This window comes from Mesocricetus auratus, unplaced genomic scaffold (genome assembly GCF_017639785.1).
Source record: "Mesocricetus auratus isolate SY011 unplaced genomic scaffold, BCM_Maur_2.0 Super-Scaffold_100676, whole genome shotgun sequence".
In the NCBI taxonomy this organism is placed as follows: domain Eukaryota; kingdom Metazoa; phylum Chordata; class Mammalia; order Rodentia; family Cricetidae; genus Mesocricetus; species Mesocricetus auratus.
The window spans coordinates 103,144,503-103,164,381 of NW_024429266.1; the positions used below are offsets into that span (position 1 = coordinate 103,144,503).

At 55.3% G+C, this 19,879-nt stretch overlaps 1 protein-coding gene across 2 annotated transcripts in view; it reads right to left on the reverse strand.

Moving 5' to 3' along the window:
• Positions 1-367: 367 nt before the first annotated feature.
• The window catches only part of Ap3d1 (adaptor related protein complex 3 subunit delta 1), a 33,720-nt gene continuing 14,208 nt past the window's right edge, over positions 368-19,879 (reverse strand). Inside the window, exons 7-32 of one of the 2 annotated variants that reach the window (XM_021234849.2) lie at positions 18,287-18,426; positions 18,125-18,198; positions 17,382-17,431; positions 16,166-16,215; positions 15,655-15,703; positions 13,470-13,615; positions 12,840-13,219; positions 11,675-11,906; positions 10,454-10,599; positions 9,869-10,010; positions 9,310-9,381; positions 8,585-8,674; positions 8,418-8,493; positions 8,144-8,331; positions 7,760-7,833; positions 6,874-7,039; positions 5,916-5,987; positions 5,426-5,533; positions 4,268-4,399; positions 4,010-4,057; positions 3,358-3,547; positions 2,976-3,064; positions 2,741-2,826; positions 2,272-2,393; positions 2,043-2,122; positions 368-1,623 (exon numbers count right to left, since the gene is read on the reverse strand). In XM_021234849.2, coding sequence (XP_021090508.1) covers positions 1,528-1,623; positions 2,043-2,122; positions 2,272-2,393; positions 2,741-2,826; positions 2,976-3,064; positions 3,358-3,547; positions 4,010-4,057; positions 4,268-4,399; positions 5,426-5,533; positions 5,916-5,987; positions 6,874-7,039; positions 7,760-7,833; positions 8,144-8,331; positions 8,418-8,493; positions 8,585-8,674; positions 9,310-9,381; positions 9,869-10,010; positions 10,454-10,599; positions 11,675-11,906; positions 12,840-13,219; positions 13,470-13,615; positions 15,655-15,703; positions 16,166-16,215; positions 17,382-17,431; positions 18,125-18,198; positions 18,287-18,426 — 3,098 coding nt within the window. In that variant the 3' untranslated portion in view covers positions 368-1,527. The remainder of the gene's footprint in view (positions 1,624-2,042; positions 2,123-2,271; positions 2,394-2,740; positions 2,827-2,975; positions 3,065-3,357; positions 3,548-4,009; positions 4,058-4,267; positions 4,400-5,425; positions 5,534-5,915; positions 5,988-6,873; positions 7,040-7,759; positions 7,834-8,143; positions 8,332-8,417; positions 8,494-8,584; positions 8,675-9,309; positions 9,382-9,868; positions 10,011-10,453; positions 10,600-11,674; positions 11,907-12,839; positions 13,220-13,469; positions 13,616-15,654; positions 15,704-16,165; positions 16,216-17,381; positions 17,432-18,124; positions 18,199-18,286; positions 18,427-19,879) is intronic. The other variant, XM_005083291.4, reaches the window with a different exon arrangement.

A 19,879-nucleotide genomic window follows, 5' to 3' on the forward strand; every position in this document is an offset into this window, starting at 1 on the left:
GCAGCTCTGGCCATCCTGGAACTGTCCTGGAACTCACTCTGTAGACCAGGCTGGCCTCGAATTCACAGAGATCCCCCTGCCTCTGTCTCCCAAGTACTGAGATTTTAAAAGTGTGCATCACCACTGCCCAGCCACATAATATAATTTAAAAATCTTTTTTTTAAAAAGGAGAAATGGAGAGATGGTTCAGTGAGCAACAGCGTTTGCTGCCCACGCCTAAGGACCAGAGTCCTAATCCCAGCACCATGTCACATACACAGAAAGGTGGGTGACAGTTGGGGGAACTCAGTGTACTACCTGAATCCGAGCCTGAATGGCGCACTGGGGACTGCTCTGGGGTACCATGAGGACACAGCATGCAATACTGTGTTTTTCGACTCTTTATTGGGTCATTATGACACCGATCATCAGCAGCGTGATATATCTCTCTTCACATGGGAATGTCGACAGCAAATCAATCATGGAACATCATGGAGCTGGAGGGTCAGGTGGGGTGGGTAACAGTACTCTACATGCTAAAGTGACAGTAGTCCTCAAAGTGTCAACCAGAGTGTCTGCAGACCACCATCCCCTCCGAAGAAGGCTCAGCTTGAGCCCAGCTACCCAGCTATAAGGAGTGTCCAGGCTGGGTCCCCTCACCTTGCCCTGGAACACCTGGGTGAGCACCAAATGCTCCCAGGATACATACCCTCCACTGCAAGGCACCGGCACTCAGCCCTCCACAGCTGTGGCACAGTGCGGGGAACAAACCCAAGATGTGTAGTGACAAACTGAGGGGCATGGACTGCGTTCCTCCGCTGACCACGGCCCCCAACAGAACTCCATCAGAATTCTGTTGAACAGAAGAAAATCAAGCCGGGCAGTGGTCGCGCACGCCTTTAATCCCAGCACTAGGGAGGCAGAAACAGGATGATCTCTGTGAGTTCAAGATCAGCCTGGTCTACAGAGCGAGTTCCAGGACAGCCTCCAAAGCCACAGAGAAACCCTGTCTCGAAAAACCAAAAAATAAAAAAAATCAAAATCAAATCAAAGGGCTGTCTCTGTTGTCAGCAGCTGAGCTGCAGAACACATCCATCTGGCCATGCAGACTCTGGGAGAAGCATGGTCATAGCTGGTCTGGTCGCCTCTCCACAGATCCCACCAGTCAGGGTATTTGGGGAAGGGTTCCTCCAGAAGCAACGTGAGGGCACAAAAGTGGGGCCGCACCAGTCCCACTGTTTGTGTTTGCTGGCAACTTGGAGACCCACCAGCCTGGGGTCCTCAGTCACCTCCAGAACAGGGAGTGGAGCTGGGAGTTCCTTGCTGGCTAGGGTAGGAACGGCCTCTCTTGCCAAACAAGTGCGGATTCGGTTGGAATAAAAAAGGATAATAAAATAAGTTGATGCAACATAGGACCTCAGAGTCACACAGTGGAGGCCAGTGGTGTTAAATTAATGCTGGGTGTGGGGACACTACATGTGACAAAGGAGGAGAGGCAAGACCCATCACATCTGTCCGTGGTCTTTTAGGTATCCTGGACACCGTCGTTCAGCACTGGGCCAGCGTGGTCTTCATCTCTTCCAGCAGGCTGCTGAGCAGGGTGGCATCACTGCATTTCCCGTCTACTGACACGGAGTTCTCACCCTAGGGGACAGTCACATGCATGTACTGCCCAAGATCATGGTGGGAGGTGGTGCCAGGGCTGCAAATGCCACCCTCCCGCCCCGCATCTGGGGCCTAGGCCTCACTTTATTTTGTTAAGCTACATGGCCCGAGTGGCCGGGAACTCAGTAATTTTGCTTCTATTTCCGGAGTATCGGGTGGCAGGTGTGCAGAGCAGTCATGGGCCTGAGACGCTGCTGAGCCTGCCCGTTTCCTTCCCCCTGCCTTCTGTCTCACCAGGGGACCTGGTGCAACTGCAGGTTTTGGCAGAGCAGGGAGAGGGACTGCGGGGGTGGATGCAGTTGAGGGGCCTGGTCTCACTGTCAGGGAACAGCCCTGGGCAGGGACAGGGAGGCTCAGCCTCTCCCTGAAGGCTGCCTGGTCTGCTGTAGTGAGCTCACCTTCTTCACCAGCAGGCAGACATGGTGGCCCTGGATTGAGCGGCTGTACATGGAGGCACAGGAGTCTACTCGCTCCACAACTGCCAACAGATAGGAGAGTCGGGCTCACACTTCCTGCCAAGAGCTGGGGCCCAGTTGAGATGGCACTCGGGCGGCAAGTCAAGGCCCTGGGCAGGAAGATCCTGTGACACTTGTGGGATGAAACCGGGATCACTGGGACACTGCTTACCAGAAAAATGGTGGTGGAAACATATCTTTGCCAGGAGGTTCTGGAAAGACATACTAATGCCATCGACTTTGATAGAGTTCATGCTCAGGTCCCCTGACTCCAGCAGCTTGGCAAAGGCATCACTGTGGGAGGACAGAATGGAGGGTGATGGCAGGGCCTGGGTACCACACCTGTCACCCCAGCACTAGGACAGGCTGGGCTATGTGAAACCATCAGAAGCTGGCACATAGTGCAATCCTCTGGGGACAGAGAGGCCTCTGCAATGCTACCTGGCAGAGGAAGAAGTTGGCCTCAGGAGAAACCAGCACCCAGGACAGTGGTGACTGTCTGGAAATGAGCGCACCTGTGATGATGACTCAAGCGGTTTCATGTCACCGTCACAGCACACCCCACACCAAGCTGCTGTCTGTGTCCCCTCCACAGCCTGGGAGGCGTCTCTGTGGGTGGGTGGGGTGGAGGCACACATTACCTGTAGCAGGGAGTGGTTATCAGGTAGGAACTACAGCTGAAGTGCAGCCGGAAATCCAACTTCTCGTGGGTGGCCCCTTCGTCGTCCTGTGAGGAGGGAGGTCGTGGGGTGACTGCCCAGGCACGCGATCCCTTTCCTGGGATGCCTCATTCACAGGGGAGGGCAAAGGAGCCGGAGCCCAGTGTAGAGAGGGCTCCTCAGTACTGACTGTGGCCACTGAGGCCCCAGCGCATACCTTGGCAATGAAGGACAGTGTGCCTTTGAGCTTCTGGGCCATAACGATGCTCTGAATGGTGAACACAAACTGGGCTTCGTTGGAGACACCTGATGGGAGACATGGCACTCAGTAGATCTAGGGTTTGAGCCAGCACTGACTCTAGACTGTCGTAACTGGCTGGGATGCTGGAGTCACAGAAACACAATGGGCTCCTGCAGCTGGCCCCAGACCCCAGCCATGCCCCAGGGAGCACAGCATGTAGGGCTTCACAATGTCCTAAGAGTGGCTTGGGGCCTGTGGTTGGCTGTCCCCAGGAGCTCTAGTTGAGTTCCTTGTGCAGGAGCCCAGGTGATAGGGTTAGGGTTTAGAAGCGAGCACTAGGGCCGGCTGGCAGGCTCACCAGGGGGCAGCTGGAAAGGCACGGGCACACCGTCATGCACTGAGGAACCCTCTGGCCGGGCCATCTTGGTGTTGAGCGAGTCCAGCACATTCAGCTCCATGTTCTTCAGGAAGCTGCTGCTCTGGTTCTCCAGGATGACTGACACGGTCACTTGGCTGTCCTTCTGTAGGCTGGCTTGGATGTCATACGTCTGCGTGAGCAAGGGCAGGGTCAGCACCAGGGGCCGGCTGAGGGGCGTGAGCTCCCAGCCAAGATCAAGGACAGTGACTCCTCTGTGAAGGCTCCCCTGTGGGCCCCAAGACCCTGCCCTCAACACGGGCTCCACCCCAGCCCTTGTCTTTGACCCTAGAGAGGAAGTTCTGCAGTGTGGTCCTGGCTGGTCTTGAGCTTACACCCCTGCTGCATCTGGCCCAATGTGTATGCTGCACAGCTGTTCTTTGTCCCGTTAGCAGTGCTGTCCTCAGGTGGCCTGGCCGCACTGGGCTCTCCACCTGTGGCTGGTCTGTTGGTCATGGTAGTCCTATGCTGGTGGCAATGCCTGAGCCACTGCTTGAGGTTGGAGTCTGGCCGCTGCTGCCAGCCCGGAAGGCTTTTCCCGGTAGCTTGCTCCCCCAGCAACGGCCCCTCCCTGCAGCAGCCCAGTGTCACTTACCACTTTAATGTAGGAATTCTCAGCCAGAAGGCAGTAGCTGGACATGGGCTGGGGGAGGAGACACAAAGTCAGCTGTGGGTGACAGGGCCCTGGTTGTTCAGATATCTCATGGGATAGGGACATGACCACAAGGAGCAAGAGACTGTGATGAGGCTGCGTCAGGGCTCCACAACAGAGCGCAGCTTGAAGAGGCTCTGAGTAACCTCTGATGGAACCCAGGTTTCAAGGTTGAGGTGACAGGGTGGCAAGCTTGCTCACCGGGATGGGCTCCTCCTCCTCTGTGGCGCCATTCTCCAGCGGTGCAGCCTGCTTCTTCTTGACCTTCTTTTTGTCTCGTGGTCTCTCCTCCTTTTCTTTCCTGTGTTTCTTCTTCTTGTGCTGGGATGATTTCTGAAGCAGAGTCTGGGCTCAGGCCCCTCATCTCCAGCAAGAGGTACCCTGCCATCATTCTCTCCCCTCCCATCACAAGGTGCGGGTCACGGGGAAGGGAAACAGGTGGATAGTAAAGCCAGGAACCCAACAATTCACTGGGGTTGGGGCCAGGCCTCAGACACTAGAACCTTGGGCTAACAGGTGGGTGGCAGGAGCCGCTCGGAGGGTAGGGGAATGCACAGCACAGATCAGCGAGACTGTCACTGCATGGGAACCACAGCTCCACTAGCCACACCAGAGGAAGCAGCGCTCACAGAGAGATGTGCCTATGTTCACATCTGCCAGGGGCAAATGGCCCAGTATCTATGGATGGATGACAGACACGAGGTCCAGTCACACAATGAAGCATCGTATAGCCAGCAACAGGAAGGAGCAAGGCTCCAACACGCCCAGCACGGATGGCTTCAGGAAATGAAGCGGCACACCTTTAGTTCCAACACTTGGGAGGAGGAGGCAGTGCGCCTCTCTAAGTTTGAGGCCTACAGAGGGTTACACAGAGAAACCCTGGTGGTTAAGAGGGCTCAATCACAAAGACCTCAGCTCAGACCCTAGAACCCATGGAGTAACATTCACACACACAACTAAAATAACCTTTTTTTGGGGGGGAGGCATTTAGATAGGGTTTCTTAGGTATGTACTACCACACCTGGCTTAAAATAATCTTAAAAAAGATGAAGAACATCAGATATGTTCTCAATTCGAGAGCCACCACCAGAGACCACCTAATGTGGGATTTCATGACAGCCAATGCGAAGAACAGGCAGATCCACAGACAATAAGTGGGTTCAAGGGTGAGGGGGGTCTACAAGGGGGTGTGACAGACTGCTCATGAGGTGAGGCTTCCTATTGGGGAGTAGAAGGTTCTAGAATGAGATGGTTTGACTGCACAGCTTAGAAACTGCTCTGGAAACACTAGGATCCTTTCTTTTCAGACAGTGAAGCATGCAAACTGCAGCCACTTCAAGGAAGTGATGTGCGCCTCACCTTTTCCTGGTCACGGTCCATGCTGTCCTCTTCATCCTCTGGCTCCTCTCTTTTGAGTTCTTCACCCTCACCCTTAGCTGGGGCCACGGTGCTCACAGCAAGCTCTTCCTGCAAAGCCAGGAAGGTAAGGGGTTTTCTCAGAATGGGTAGAGAATGGGGTGGTCTTCCCCTGACTGCTCAGAGGGTTCCAGCTTGAGAAGCAATAAGGGAACCTTGAGTCCCACTTAACCAGTGAGGGATATCCCCACCTGAGGGCTGGGGTTATTCTCCAAAGGTCCTGCTGGTCACCCCTCTGTCTCACTGAGCCTTGCTAAGCGGAGTCCCACAGGATGGCAGACACAGGCCTAACCCAGGACATCCCACTGGGCTGGACTCCACTTATTAACCCCTGTGCATGGCTCCAGGCCTGCAGGGGAGACGATGGCCACTTACTGGCTCCTGCAGGAATGTATAGCTGAGATCTCTGAGGACACCTGGGATGGGCACTTACTGTGGATGGGGTAGGGATGGGGACAGCAGCAGGTGGCGGGGTGGTGGACAGCCAGAAGTCTAAGTCCTCGCCCTGAAGTCACAAGAAGAGCACTTTTGGCAAAGGTACCAGTACCAGGCGAAAGGGCTGATCTCCAGCCGGTTGCCACTCTTGCCTCCCTGGCCCTGACCAGCCTGACTGCTGTGTAGCATGGCAAGTCCTGGCTGTGCTCTGACACAGGTACTTAGCTGCATAACATCAGCCAAGATGGCAGCAACAACCAGCAGCCATTCAGAAACACAGTGCTGGGCTAAGTGGTGACCGGAGAGACTTTCCAGCAAAGCAGCAGGGTCTCACACTGTAGCTCAGGCTGGCCCAGAAGTCAGGTCAATCCTTCTCCCCCAGTCTCCTGAACGCTGGGATCCGTGCGGTCTGTGAGCTGGCATGGTGGTGTAGCCAGGGCAGTAGACAGGCAGTCTCCAAAACACCACCACACTGAGCTACACCTCAGAGGCCGCCCTGTATCGCTGGGATCCTGGGCTTCATCCCAGCACTCAATAAAATCTATTTTTAGCCAGGCCTATTATTCCAGCTACTCAAGAGACTGAGGCAGGAGGATTGTAAATTCAAAGCTAGCCTGGACAACTCAGTGAGATCTAGTGTCAAAATGCAATGAAAAAGCGGCCTGTGAGCTGAGTATGGTGGTGTACATCTTTAGTCCCAGCACTTGGGAAGCAGAGACACGTGGGTCTCTGTGGTTTCAGTCTAGCCTGGTCTATATATGAGCTGCAGGCCGATCAGAGCTACAAAGTGAGACCCTGTCTTGAAAACACAGAAATCAAACAATCGAAATGAAACGAAAGCAGCCTGTGGATGGGCGGGGCAAGCACTCACCCGGCATGGGCCCAGCCCTGGGCTCTAGAGGCCACCCTACCCACGCCTTAGCTTTGCACTCAGGCTGGAGACCCGGGGCGCACACCTTCTTGTCCTTCTTCTCGCTCTCTCTCTCTTTGCGCTTCTTCTCCTTCTTTTTGGGCTTCTTGCTCTTCTTCTCTACACCAGGGACACCCTCCTTCTCTGGGGATTTCACAGTTTCAGCATTCCTGTGTTTCTGGACAGGCAGCTTCTCGCTGTCAGCCAAGGGCCTTGGGAGAGGAGAGGAGATGGGGTCACTAGGCTGAGCTATGGCCCACCCCTCGGGACAGCTGGCCCTACAAATCCTGAGGCTATAGCAAGTATCCGCACACCTATGGTCCTGGGAACACTGACCCTATTCCCTGCACATTCAAGCATCCCAGTGTTTCCTTCCACATTTATGATGTGTACAGTATATGTCCATGCCCATGTGGGACGTGTGTGTCTGTGTGCTGGTGCATGTGTTCATAGTCACGTGGAGGGCAGAGGTTGGTGCCAGGTGCTTTCCTGTTACTCTCCAAATATCTTTTGAGGCAGGGTCTCATCTCCCCCTCTATTTTCTGTGTAGCTGTGGCTGTCCTGGAACTCGCTCTGTAGACCAGGCTGGCCTTGAATTCAGAGATACAGAGATCCACCTGTCTGTCTCTCCCCAGTGGGATTAAAGGCGTGTGCCACCACCGCCACCCCCTGACCAGGGTCTCATCTGAACCTGGAGCTCCCTCATTCAGCAAACGGGTCTGCTGTCTCTGTGGCTCGGTGCAAGGGCTGGCTTTTAATGAGTGCTGCAGATGAGCCTAGGCCTTCACACTGACACAGCAGGCACTATACCAGGTCACCAATGCAGCGCCCCCGCCATGGCCAAGGACCTTCTCAGCACCCTGGGAATGGGAGCCTCACTCCCCTCAGACCAGTCCACCCAGTCTTAGGGCTGTTCCTCACCCATCACTTACTTATCCAGGTCAATATCCAGTGCCCTGTAGGGGTCATTGGGGTCTTTGTCATCCTCGTCACTAGGCAGAGCATTCTAGGGGGGATGGAGAGGTCAGGGCTCAGTCAACTAGCAACCAGGCTGTTCTTCTGTCACTTCTGTCTGCCACCCAAAACACAAATGTCTGGCCAGTCATGCCCACACCCACACATGCCAGGTGCCCAAGGTACTGGGCTGTGGCTGCCAGCTCACAGAGTGAAGTAAAACCATGTCCACCATCGAGGGCTTGTACGAAAGGTGACTGTGTGGTTCACTGTGTGGTCATCAGCTCAGCATGAGCCAGCCTCTTGCCTCCTGCCCTCTTAGAGACACACAGACAGGGCTGACATGGTAGGCAGGAGCTGACCTCGGGCATCTCCTCGGTGACGATGTCCACACGCTGGGCAGGGGCGATGTCCTCGTCGCTCTCTGTGGGCAGGGAGCTGTGGCGGCGCTTGCCCTTCTCCTTCTTCTTCCTTTTCTTGTCCTTCTCCAGCCGCTGCCGGTGCCGCCGCTGCTCCTCCAGCTTTACGTACTGGTCTGACATGGGCAGGCCTGTGAGGACATGCGGATGGCCAGAGCTCAGGGACACCTGGAGCCCCATCGCATCCCACACGTGAACTTCGACAAGGAGAACTTGCCTGGAACCTTCAGAGGCACCGAGAGATCGATCTGCACCACAGGAATGTGCTCCACGCCTGGCGAATCCTGGTATCGCTGAAGGAGGGACCACAGGGTGTTAACATGCTCCGAGTACTCGGGAGGCAGGGAGGGGCGAACCCTATGTGCCCGAGGGTGGTGGCCTCACATGCGCCATAGGAGCATTGCTCGTGTACTCCAGATGCCCTAGAGACAGGTTGGGACCTGGGACCAGAGCCCTGGAATGTGATGTCATGGGCTATGAGGAGGAAAGGACTAGCTTTAGTCTTTCTTTTACACCTAAGTCGATCCTTGACAGTCACTTTTTTTTTGGACACAGGGACTCGAGGCCAGCCTCAACCTTACTATGTAGTCAAGGGAGCCTTAGATTTCTGCTTCTCCTGTCTCCTGAATACTGGGTGACCATCTGATTTATGTGGTGCTGGGGATGGGACCCAAGGCTCATACATGCTGGGCTACCCCCACAGAGCCCTAGTCCTAGTACCAATTCTGATTTTTCCAAAATGAGATATTATACATTTAACCCCAGAGCAGGTGTCCTTTGCACCCTGGGGTGCTATGAACACTCCTCCTTGACCACTGACTTTGATGCCACTGCAGGATCTGCCCACAAAAGCTAAAACCTCCTAGGGCACTGAGGAGCTGCAAAGAACTGAGAGACCAGCACTTCCTGCAGGTGCAATGGGCCAGCAGGGCAGAGCACCCACCTCAAGCTAGTCTAGAGGGACCCATCTAGATCATACCCAGACCTGGGTGCAGCACAGCTCTGCTCCGCTCTAGCTGGGACTACGCATGCACAGGCCATAACTACATTACTCTCTTGGAGGCTTCAGTACAGCAGCTGGTGGGCGGACGATCGAAGACTGCACTTGCCTTCTGTGGGGATGGGGAGCTCTTGATATAGAAAGGGTTGTTGGCTTGCTCCTGCTTCCGGGCCTCTCGCCGCTGTGGGAACAGGACACCACATGAGCACATGTGTCAAAGAAGTGCCAAGACCCCAGGCGGGCATGGAGGGGTCACAGCAGTAAATGTAAGAGCCACCTCAGGGGGCAGAGCTCTCGGACAGGCCAACTGCTGCCCCTGTCTCCAGGAGCAGTGCTCATAAATGGGCAGACTGCCCAAGGTTCAGGCCTCCTGGGAGCAGAACTGGCCTGGGGCTGCCACCCTGCCCTGCATTCCTACTCCTGCAGGCTCAGAAGCCCACTCCAGGGTTCCTGCTGAGGGCCCAGGAAAGGGGCCAATGCAAGGGGCTGCTCCAGACAGGAGGACAAGGTGGGAACTAAGGATCCTCTGGCCTGTGTCACTGGCTGTGTCTGGTTGCATAACAACCTTGCCTGCCCCTAGGCCTGACAATCAGCTACCCTTTGTGAACAGAGCCCAAGCTGGGCTTCTGCCCTGTGCGGGCGGGGTGCTCCTGAAATGGCCTGCTCACCCGAGCCAGCTCCTCCTCATCCTCCTCAGGCTGCCGGCGCCGTGCGTGCCTTGGCTCCTCTTCATGGAAGATAGCCTTGGGTTTCTCATCCTCAGACTCACTGTCCGAAGGTGGCTCATTGATCCAGGCATCCAGGTCTAGGCTGGGGTGTACAGAGGGGTTCACATGGTGGCCTGGTCTCCTCTGTGTTGGCCCACCATGCACCTATGCCATCATCTCTCAACATCAGCATCACAGGGACCAGGCAAGGAAGGATGCCATAGCCCCAGAGAGAAGACAGAGAGATAGGAAGGCAGGAAGCCTGGGAGGAAAACAGCAGACCAGGACAGGGACCATGGAATCTGGCAAGACCGTGACAGGCAATGATACTCCCAGAGGACCAGGGAATAGGTGTATAACAGCAGCAAGACAGAATGGCTTTCTGTGAGTGAGCAAGGGAGAGTCAGCCGCCTAGCCCCAGGGCTATCTCTTGTCCCCCTGGTTGGTGGCAGGTCCTGGGGTGTGGAACCCTCTGCCTAATTTCCTAGATCAGTGACCACTTCTGTGGCTGTAAAAGTCATCACCTCTCCACATCCCCATCCTCACCCTTCAGGAACTGGGACCTTCTTCTGGGCCTTGGGAGCCACAGGGTTCAGCTCACCAGCAAACAAGGCGCTCACCTCCTCGGCTACCGGCACACCTTTTGCCTGCAGCTTCTGCACATGCTTGACCAGCTGTAGGATGCAGGACGCCTAGGGAGCAGCAGCCAAGAGTGGGGGCCTGCCCAGAGCCACGCAGCTGCCAGGTCTCTGAGGTTGAGGTGCTGGGGCCTGTCTTCCCCTCAGCTCAGCCACAGATCTCATCATGTCTGACCGTCTCAGACGGGGAAGACAAGCCCCACCAATGTCAGAACAGGAGGGAGTTCAGCTAATGTCACCTCCTGTGTGGCCACCTATAGCCATTAAGTACTGTGCTGGCTCTAATTCTACAGACACGGCTGTACTAGGCAGCCCTTGCTACCATGCCACACAGTCAATCCCCATAACATCAAGGCAAGGCTCAGTGTGGGTCCCTACTTCCCACAGAGCTCTCACCCCAGAGACCTGGCAGAAGCCACATGGCACCTGGTTCAGTGAGAACCTGTGTTACCGTGGGGTGCCAGGAGCATCCTTGGTCACCAGGCCCCAATGCCCAGGTGTCAGCCCAGGACCTTGGCCAACTGCTTTTGGGTATGACTCAATGACAAAGTACATGCCTGAGACACACAGGCTCCTGGTTCAAACAAATGAACAAAGGGGTTCCCAAACCAGCATTCCCAGAACAGTAGCAGAGCCTTGCCCACCTCCTAGGCTGGACCTCAGACCCACCCACACCACAATCCCTGCTCACACACCCTAAGCCCCAGATGGGCAGAGCTAGGGTAGACTTCAACATTTCACTTTGGAAAAGGGAGAAAGTCCCTCCCATCTACTGACTCTGTCCGGGACCTAGAAAGGGACCAACGGCATCTCCAGACATGGGGTCCTTGGTAACACTATGTGCCCTGTGAGTCCAGACTCAGCTGTGTGGGGACACATGTTCACAAAGGATCCCAGCTGGAGGTGTGTGGCAGTAGCTATGGGATCTTTAGGGGGTAGCTGTGCTGGAGGCAGCAGGGCTGGCCTGGGAGCTGTGAGGTGAGCAGGCATCTCCCACTCTGACTTGACACCCTGCCAGCTCCGGATGTGGTCACAGGGCATGAGCCATGGCAAACTACCCGCCCTCTCTGAAACTGCCCTTGTAAGGGCTACCCCAGGCCTGAGCAGGCTTCCCAGCGTGCAGCCTCACCCGCTCCTGCACCTCCAGGTCGGCACTCTGCACAAACTGCGGCAACCGCTCCACCAGCAGCTGGGTGACCTCCTGTGCAGCCTCCGTGTCAGCAGCCTGCTCCTTCTGCTGCAGGACGGCTGCGTACAGCTTTACCACGTTCTGCACATACACAGCCTGGATGTGGCCCGGCAGTGTGGTGACCTTGGGCCGCAGCATTGCCTCCAGGGTTTGCTGGGGGCCCTGTAGGTGCCTGGGGGACAGGGGCTGCATGAGGCTACTGAGCACACTCCCAGGCCTATCTCACAAGGAAGTCAGACCAGAGACCTGGGGGTCTAGACTTCTCAGTGAAAGCACAAACTTGGGGCACTCACTTTCACTGGGCAGAAGCAGAAAACCAAGAACCATGAATTCCACAAAAAAGGTACATGGTTCAAGAAACCATGGCAAGCACGTGACAATCACCAGCAGACACAGAGGACCTGTATGGCTCACGTGCTGCCATCAATGTTCTTGGTAATGAGCATTTGCCTGATAGGAACAAAGCCCTGGGTTCAATTCCCAGCACCACAAAACCAAAGACGCATCACCTCCCAGCACCCAGGTGCACTCTGTGGCTGCCTTGTGGGATTCAGAGGAGACTCCCCATGGGATCCTCAAAGGGGCACTGACACGTGCTAAGAAAACGTTACTTTCCCAGTAGACTTCTTGGACAGCCTGCACACTTAACATCAAACGCACACCTGTTCTGGGTCACAGCTGTCACGTCCTTTGATCCAGGTACACGAGGTGGCACGGAGTGCTACAGCCATCCCAGCCCACCCACCCACATGCTCCTGGACCAGGCATGAGGGCACAGCAGCTGCCCTATGGAGCTCTACCAGGGCAATCTCTGGGCAGTGGGAACAGGCCTATCACCACTGTATGGTGAGGCCTGGTTCTGAGGGCGGAGCTTGCCCAGCTAGGACAACTCTTGAAGCAAAACAGATCTGTTCATGGTGTATGAACTACACAGCACTCTCTCCACAGCCACTGTAACCCACATGGCCAAACTTCGCCATGGCGGGACACAGTCAGTCACTTGGGTGGGGCTGCCCAGTAGTAACCATCTTTTAGGCAGAGGGTCTGCCCATATGTCCCCCCACCAGGCCACAGTGGGCCACCTCCGAGGGCCGCACCGACTCACTCCGAGAACTCCCCGCAGATCCAAGCAGCAGCGTAGAGCACCTCACAGATGCCATTGCGCTGGGTGCTGCTGGCCACCAGGTGGGCACTGTCAAGCAGTGCAGACATCTGAGACACAGCAAATTTGCGAATGGCCTTGACGCGGATGGCCACATCCAGCATCTGTGCAGCGATTAGATGGCCGTGGCGGGTACCCTCCAGGCGGGTCAGCTCCACAAGGATGCTGATGTACCACTCAAAGTTGGTGATGTGCTGGTAGTTGGCCTGGCTGCAGATGTCAATGATCTTGGTGAGCAGCTCGTCACGATAGGTGGTGCCCTCAGCCTTATCCACATGGGTCATCAGCTTCTTCACAATCTCCATCAGGTTCTTCTTGGAAACCTGTGGGAGAAGAAGTAGCTGGTCAGCACAGGCGGACACGGTCAGTCGTGAGATGACAGCTGAGAGTGAGCTTGTAAGCCCAGGAGGGACAGCTTCTTCCCCAGACAGCAGAAGTCACACTGGGCATATGAGTCAGTTCATTATGTCTGACCAGGGCTAGGACAGGCGCCATTTGCTGACCCCAGGCTCAGCCTGGAGAGGAGTGACCCAGAAGCTTGGAAGGCTCTTCATTCTGGGAACAGGCACACACCATTCCATAGAGCAGGTCAAGAGCACGCAGGCGGATGGACTCGTCCTTGTCATCTAGGCACTGCAGGATCAGGTCCTTGTGAGACTGCACGGACTTGGGGTGCGTCTTCAGGATCTTAGACATGGCCAGCAGCCCCAGGTACTTCACTGTGGAGACCAAGTGACTATTAGTTTGCAGACAGAGTGGAATACCATGGCCATGAGTGCAACAGGGGGAATGTCTCACCACTTCCAGCCAGTGTGGCCCCAGATGGTGCTGCCTGCAGGTGATGGCCGCCCCACCAGGAAGCCAAAGTGGAGGCTGTGTACCCCAACCAATCACAGCATGGTGCATAGGCACAGCCCTCTAGCAATCGGAGGATCGGGAGTCAGGACTAGGCAGTCTGAGAAGCCCCGTGTGCACTATGCCATGACTCAGTAGCAGAGAGTGAACTGCTCCTCCCTAGTCCACGAGTCTGGTTCTTAGCACCTCAGCACCCATGTTGGGTAGCTCTGACTGTAGCTCCAGGACTTCGGGTGCCTCCATTTCCACAGGCACTGGCATTTCCAAGCACAGACCCACACATGAACAAATATCATGAATGAAAAAAAATTTACGAAGAATTTGAAAATATGTGTATTAAAAAAGAACCTGCTGGCCGGGCGTTGGTGGCGCACACCTTTAATCCCAGCACTCGGGAGGCAGAGGCAGGCAGATCTCTGTGAGTTCGAGACCAGCCTGGTCTACAGAGCGAGTTCAGGACAGCCTCCAAAGCCACAGAGAAACCCTGTCTCGAAAAACCAAAAAAAAAAAAAAAAAAAAAAAAAAAAAAAGAACCTGCTGGGCTGGGTGGTATTGGCACAGGCTGGCCGTTGGTGGTGCACTTGGGAGGCAGAGGCAGGAGAATTTCTTTAAGTTCGAGGCCAGCCTGGTCTACAGAGTGAGTTCTAGGTCAGGGCTACACAGAAAAACCTTGCCTGCATAACCAAAAAAAAAAAAAAAACAACAACAACAACAACCTTGAGGGGCATGGTGGTTCATGCCTTTAATCCCAGCAAGTTCCAAGACAGCCAGGACTATACAAACAAACAGGGTCTTGAAAAGCAAAACAAAACAAAAAGAGCCCATGATGGTGTGTGAGGACCTTGTCCACATGTTCTGAAGGTCACCACTAGAGAAATGACAGAGGCTGCTGGCCCAGTGTAGGCTTCACGGAAAAATGTGGGAGAGGCTGCAGCAGGAGCCAAGATGACAGCTCTACACCTGAAGTCTCCTTTGTGACAGATGCCCAGATATGCGTCCCAACAGCACGGACACGAGAGCCACTGAGACCCTATGGTCTGTGCTGAGGATGGGGAAGTCTGTCCACCCTGTTTTAAGATAAGGACTGGGACCACAGCAGACACTAGAGGCTCAGCCTGCCTTTTGGTCTGGGTACCAGTAGGTGCTGCTGACGTGGAGCCCATTTTGAAGCAGAGTGAGACGCAGGGAAGGTAGCAGCAGGTTATTGAATGCCTGGCAGATGCTAGCCAGAGGCCTCTGGACAGGAACCCTGGCTCTCCACCTCACCTCCCAAGGGCTACAACAAGAGGTGTGTTCCTGCACACTCTGCCTCCCTTTCCTTCAAATGAAAAACAGTCACATTATTTATTTGGGGGTATGCATAAGACCATTTGTAGGAGTCATTTCCCACCACATGGGACCCAGGCAAGGACTCAGAGCGTCAGGTTTGGTGACAGACCCCTTTATCCACTGAGTCATCTCAGCAGCACCCTTGTTTATTCTCAGACGGGTCACGCTGCGGAACCAGGGTGGCCTTGAACTCCTGACTCTCTGACCTCACCCTCCCATTTGCTAAAATGCAGCTGTGGCCTCAGGCACAGGCCCTACAGTATTTATTTCTGAGACAAGCTTTGAACTCATTAGGGAGCCAAACATGACCTTGAAGCCTGTGGTCCACACCTCATTTCTGAGTGCAAGTAGGTCTGGGTCTAAGGTCTGGCACACTACTGGGCTCAAACAACTAAGCTTGAGCCTCTTAGATCACCAACACTACTCAGTACAGTCCCCACCTTTCAGGGTGCCCCACAAAGCCACCATGCTGGAGAGCATGAGGACAGCAGAAGGGCAGAGGGTCCCCAGGTATGGGATTCTGAATCCCTGGCATGGCACGCAATGTGGCTGCCTGTAGGTGGTGGCGACTTACAGTTCTGGTCTGAGTCTTCTATCAGTATCCTCAACTTCTGAACGCAGAGCTAGGGAGGAATGTCACACTGGTCACGTGTTCCCAGGCAAGGCTCAAGCTGGTCTCCACCCACCCCACCACCATGCCCTGCAGCCTGCTACCAGTCCTGACCAAGGGCATGCATCCTGGGTACAGGCAGCGCAGGTGACTGCAGCCTTCTCACTGGGGGCCCTGACCAGCACGACAAAATGGATCTGCAGGTGCCTGCGAGGGCAAGTGGGGGCACCCCATGTCCACAGTGGCTGCCCAGGGAGACTGCACTTGCCCCAGGGGGCAGGTGGAGGTGCAGCGGGGAAGGAGTACCACAGGGAGGGCTGGCTAGAAGATGTCCTTTACACTTCAGCTGACTAGGAAAGACAAACTTGGAGGTGACCAGCACAGTGCTTTCCCAACCGGCTGAGAAGCCCTGGGGCCTGGCCACCTGTAAGACCCAGTTCTGCTGATCTGTGTGGGACGTCTCCCGGAGACGCACCTGGATGCTGGCACTGTGGTTGGGCATGCCGGAAGACAGCGAGATGAGCACTGGGACACATGGAGGATGAGGTTAGTACCCCTGGGTCAGACAATGACGCTCTACTAACCCATCCCCACCACCAGGGGCCTGGCTGCCTGGCTCACAGGAGGCTTGAGATGGCTGTGTTCCAGAAGGCAGCTGGACCAGCTGGACCATGGGGAGCCAGGGGATCCGGCCTGTTCTCCCACCCTCCCAAACAGGAGTAGCTCCTGGGCCTAAAGAACTGGTACCTAAGACAGGCTCACACAGTCCCCATTCCTCTCTGTGGTCTGGAGTACAAACATATGCTGGGCAGAGCAGCCCCTGAGATCTCACAAAAGCCCCGAGTGCTGATGGTTTTGGGGAGCTCTCAGATGACAACAATCTACAAGTCACAGACAGTGGCTGAGAACACAGCATGATCTGACTCCCAGGGAGGGTTCCAGAAGCCCTGACCTCTCTTCCTGTACTGACAGCTGGGTCCTGTAACTGGGATATAGCTGCAAGGGTGGCCAGGAGAGTCCTCAGGACTCTCCTGTCATCACTATGGCCTTGAGACCTCACCGGGGAGCTTACACCTCCACCCAGGCAGGACAGCCTCGCTCAAGCACAAGGGGATGCTGGCCTCGGTCCTAAGTCTATTCTGGGCTTGTTGTATGCATGTGTGAAGAAAGGTGAGCAGCAGGCATCCCCTGCAAGCCTTCCCACGTGGTTTTTCGAGACAGGGTCTCACTGGCCCTGGAGCACACTGGCTGCCAGGAAGCTCTGGGGATCTGCGGTCTCAGCTTCCCCAGTGCTGCAGACTGTGCTCAGTTTCCTAGGCAGCGAAGCCCTGCTCCTCCGTGATCTCCTGGTGATATGACTATCTCGGTTCAGTCCTGTTGCAGGGGCCTGAAGGAAGTCTGGAAAAGTGGGATGCTGTGCTGGTCTTGGGCTCTCAGATTTGCAAAGGGGCCTGAGGCAGGGCTGGGAGACAACTGTGTACAATCCCGAGTTTACAGCACACCAGAGAAGAGGGCTTGGGCGTGAGGTATCAACCTCAGCCAGGAGATGCTCTGTGTCTCAGACAGCTCAGGCTTCTCAGCTCCTTCCAGCAAGAGGGCCTGCACCCTCTCAAATATGGTAGCAGCTCAAGAGGGGGGAACAATGCCCCCCACCCATACCAGCGCCCGCCCAGCAGGGTCAGCACACTCACCTGCAATCACAGTATTCACACACTCGTACAGCAGGGACATGGCAGAGGTGCTGAAATTTCGAGAGGACAGCATGAGGACTGTGGCACAGACACGAGGTCACTCTGCTGTGATCCATGGGAGCAGCACTGCTGTCCCTCTAAAGCCCTGTGACGCCATGGCGATTGCTGTGGTCCCCCAGGCAGGGAATTCAGTCCAACACTTTTAACTTCTCCCACTTCAGGTTGAGGCCGAGCCCCAGCTCACCCCACCCCTACCCGAGTGTCACGATAGCCTGCAGCTCCTCCCGTGCCACCCTTCCAGAGGGTCAGTCCAGGTGACATGACATGGTGCTGTGGCCCCAGAAGGGCAAAGGACAACACAAATGCACTCCATGGTGTGTGGAGTTCAGGTAAAAGATAAAAGAACTGAGTACAGTGGTGCACACTTATAAACCAAGCACTTCTGTGAGTTCGAGACGGGTCTACAGAGCGAGTTCCAGGACAGCCTCCAAAGCCACAGAGAAACCCTGTCTCGAAAAACAAAAAACCAAAAACACCCAAGCACTTAGGAGGCTGAGGCAGGAGGACTGGTGTGAATTCCAGGCAAGACTGGGCTATAGAGAGAAATGTGCCTCAAAACAAAACAAAAAAACCCAAACCAGATTAAACAGGTCAGTGAGCCAAGTAGGGCAGGGTTGAGAGGGGTCGATGTCAGAGCAGCATCAATGCCCCTGTCCAGGGATGGGTGGTTGATGGGAGATTACCTGTGAATGAGGTTGGTGAGAGGCTCGATCAGTTTCTTGCCCAGTCTGGGCTCCAGGGGAGTCAGAGCGCCGAACTACAGGGATAGGGTGCTGTGGTCACCAGGACCCCACAGAGCAGACTGTGAATGCAGGCCCAGCATGCGCCCCACCTTCTGAACTCACCAGCTTGATGACCTTGATGAGGACCCAGTTGTTGGTGGAGGATGTCATGAGCTTGAAAAACAGCGGGGCCAGCGACAGATAGTTCTTAGGGTTGCGGCGAGCTAGCTCGCAAATGACATTAACAGCTGCAGACTGCACCCCTGAGGACCAGATGAGTCCACATCAGCAAAGTGTGGGACGTTCTGCTACCACGGTAGTGTCTGTCCACAAGGGCACCCGTTTACAAGGCATGCGCCCACCAGTAACAATCATACCCAAAGAGCAAAGGAGGCTTCCCATCTACAGGGATGCCCTGGACAAGAACCTGTGGAACAGGGCTCTGTGTGGAAGCCTGGGGACACACTGGTGACTGTCACCATGCACACAGCATGTGGCACAGTGAACGGTCCCTGCACTGCTCCTGCTCAGGGCAAATGGCTTACTAGCCTTCAAGTAACATTATTTTTATGAGTGTTTGCTGCTGTCTGCCCATGCACCACACATGTGCAGGCCCTTAACGCCAGAAGGCGGTGTCAGATCCCCGGAACTGGAGTTACAGGTGACTATGAGCCACCATGTGGGTGCTGGGAACTGAACAGAGGCACCTGCAAGAGTGGCAGCACTCTTAACAGATAAAGGTGTGCGCCCGGCCCCTTGTTTTCTAGATAAAGGTGTGCACCCGGCCCCTTGTTTTCTAGATAAAGCTGTGCGCCCGGCCCCTTGTTTTCTAGATAAAGGTGTGCGCCCGGCCCCTTGTTTTCTAGATAAAGCTGTGCGCCCGGCCCCTTGTTTTCTAGATAAAGCTGTGCGCCCGGCCCCTTGTTTTCTAGATAAAGCTGTGCGCCCGGCCCCTTGTTTTCTAGAGGTTGGGTACCGGTGTGGGAGGGAGACTGCAGTGGCTAGTCATCCACACGCTGTCCATGCTGACACGGGCAGACCTGAGTGGGTTTGTTTCTTTAGTTTGTCACTGCTGCCCAGTCGGATAGGAGTGGGGTTAGGGTGGGGGGAATGGACATTTGTTCTCTCCCAAGGAAAGGTTCACACAGCTCTGGGCTAAACAACATTCACATACACTCACAGAAGCACATAGATACCCACATGCACACACAGGAGTATCTTAGCCTCTACCCCAGGGAGCTCCTGCGGCTTCCAGGGTGACAGCATTGTTCTCCAGGGCTCTGGCTTACCCAAGGCATTAAGGGCCTGGAGAGACCAGTCATCCCATATGTCACGTCTAGTGAACCCCAGTACGAGTTGTACCCCTCAGGTGGGGGGAGGCTTCTTGGCAGCTGTGCAGGGTAGTGAGGAGCACCCCCCACAACAAGGGTGCCACCATACTCAGCCCCAGTCACTGCTTACTTTTTCTGAGGCAGGGACTCACGGAAGCAGGCTGGCATGACCTTGAACTCCTGACCCTCTCTCCCACCACCGCCAGGCATGTGCAATCATACCTGCTCTGTGTGGAGCTGGGGATAGGATCCAGGCTTTAAAATGTGCTGGGTGAGCACCCTATCACCTGAGTCCTAGCCTCTGGTCTCAGCCTATAGCCCAGGCTGCCCTTATAATTCTCCTGTCTTTACTGGCAGCAAACCACCACGATGGAAATGAACGGAG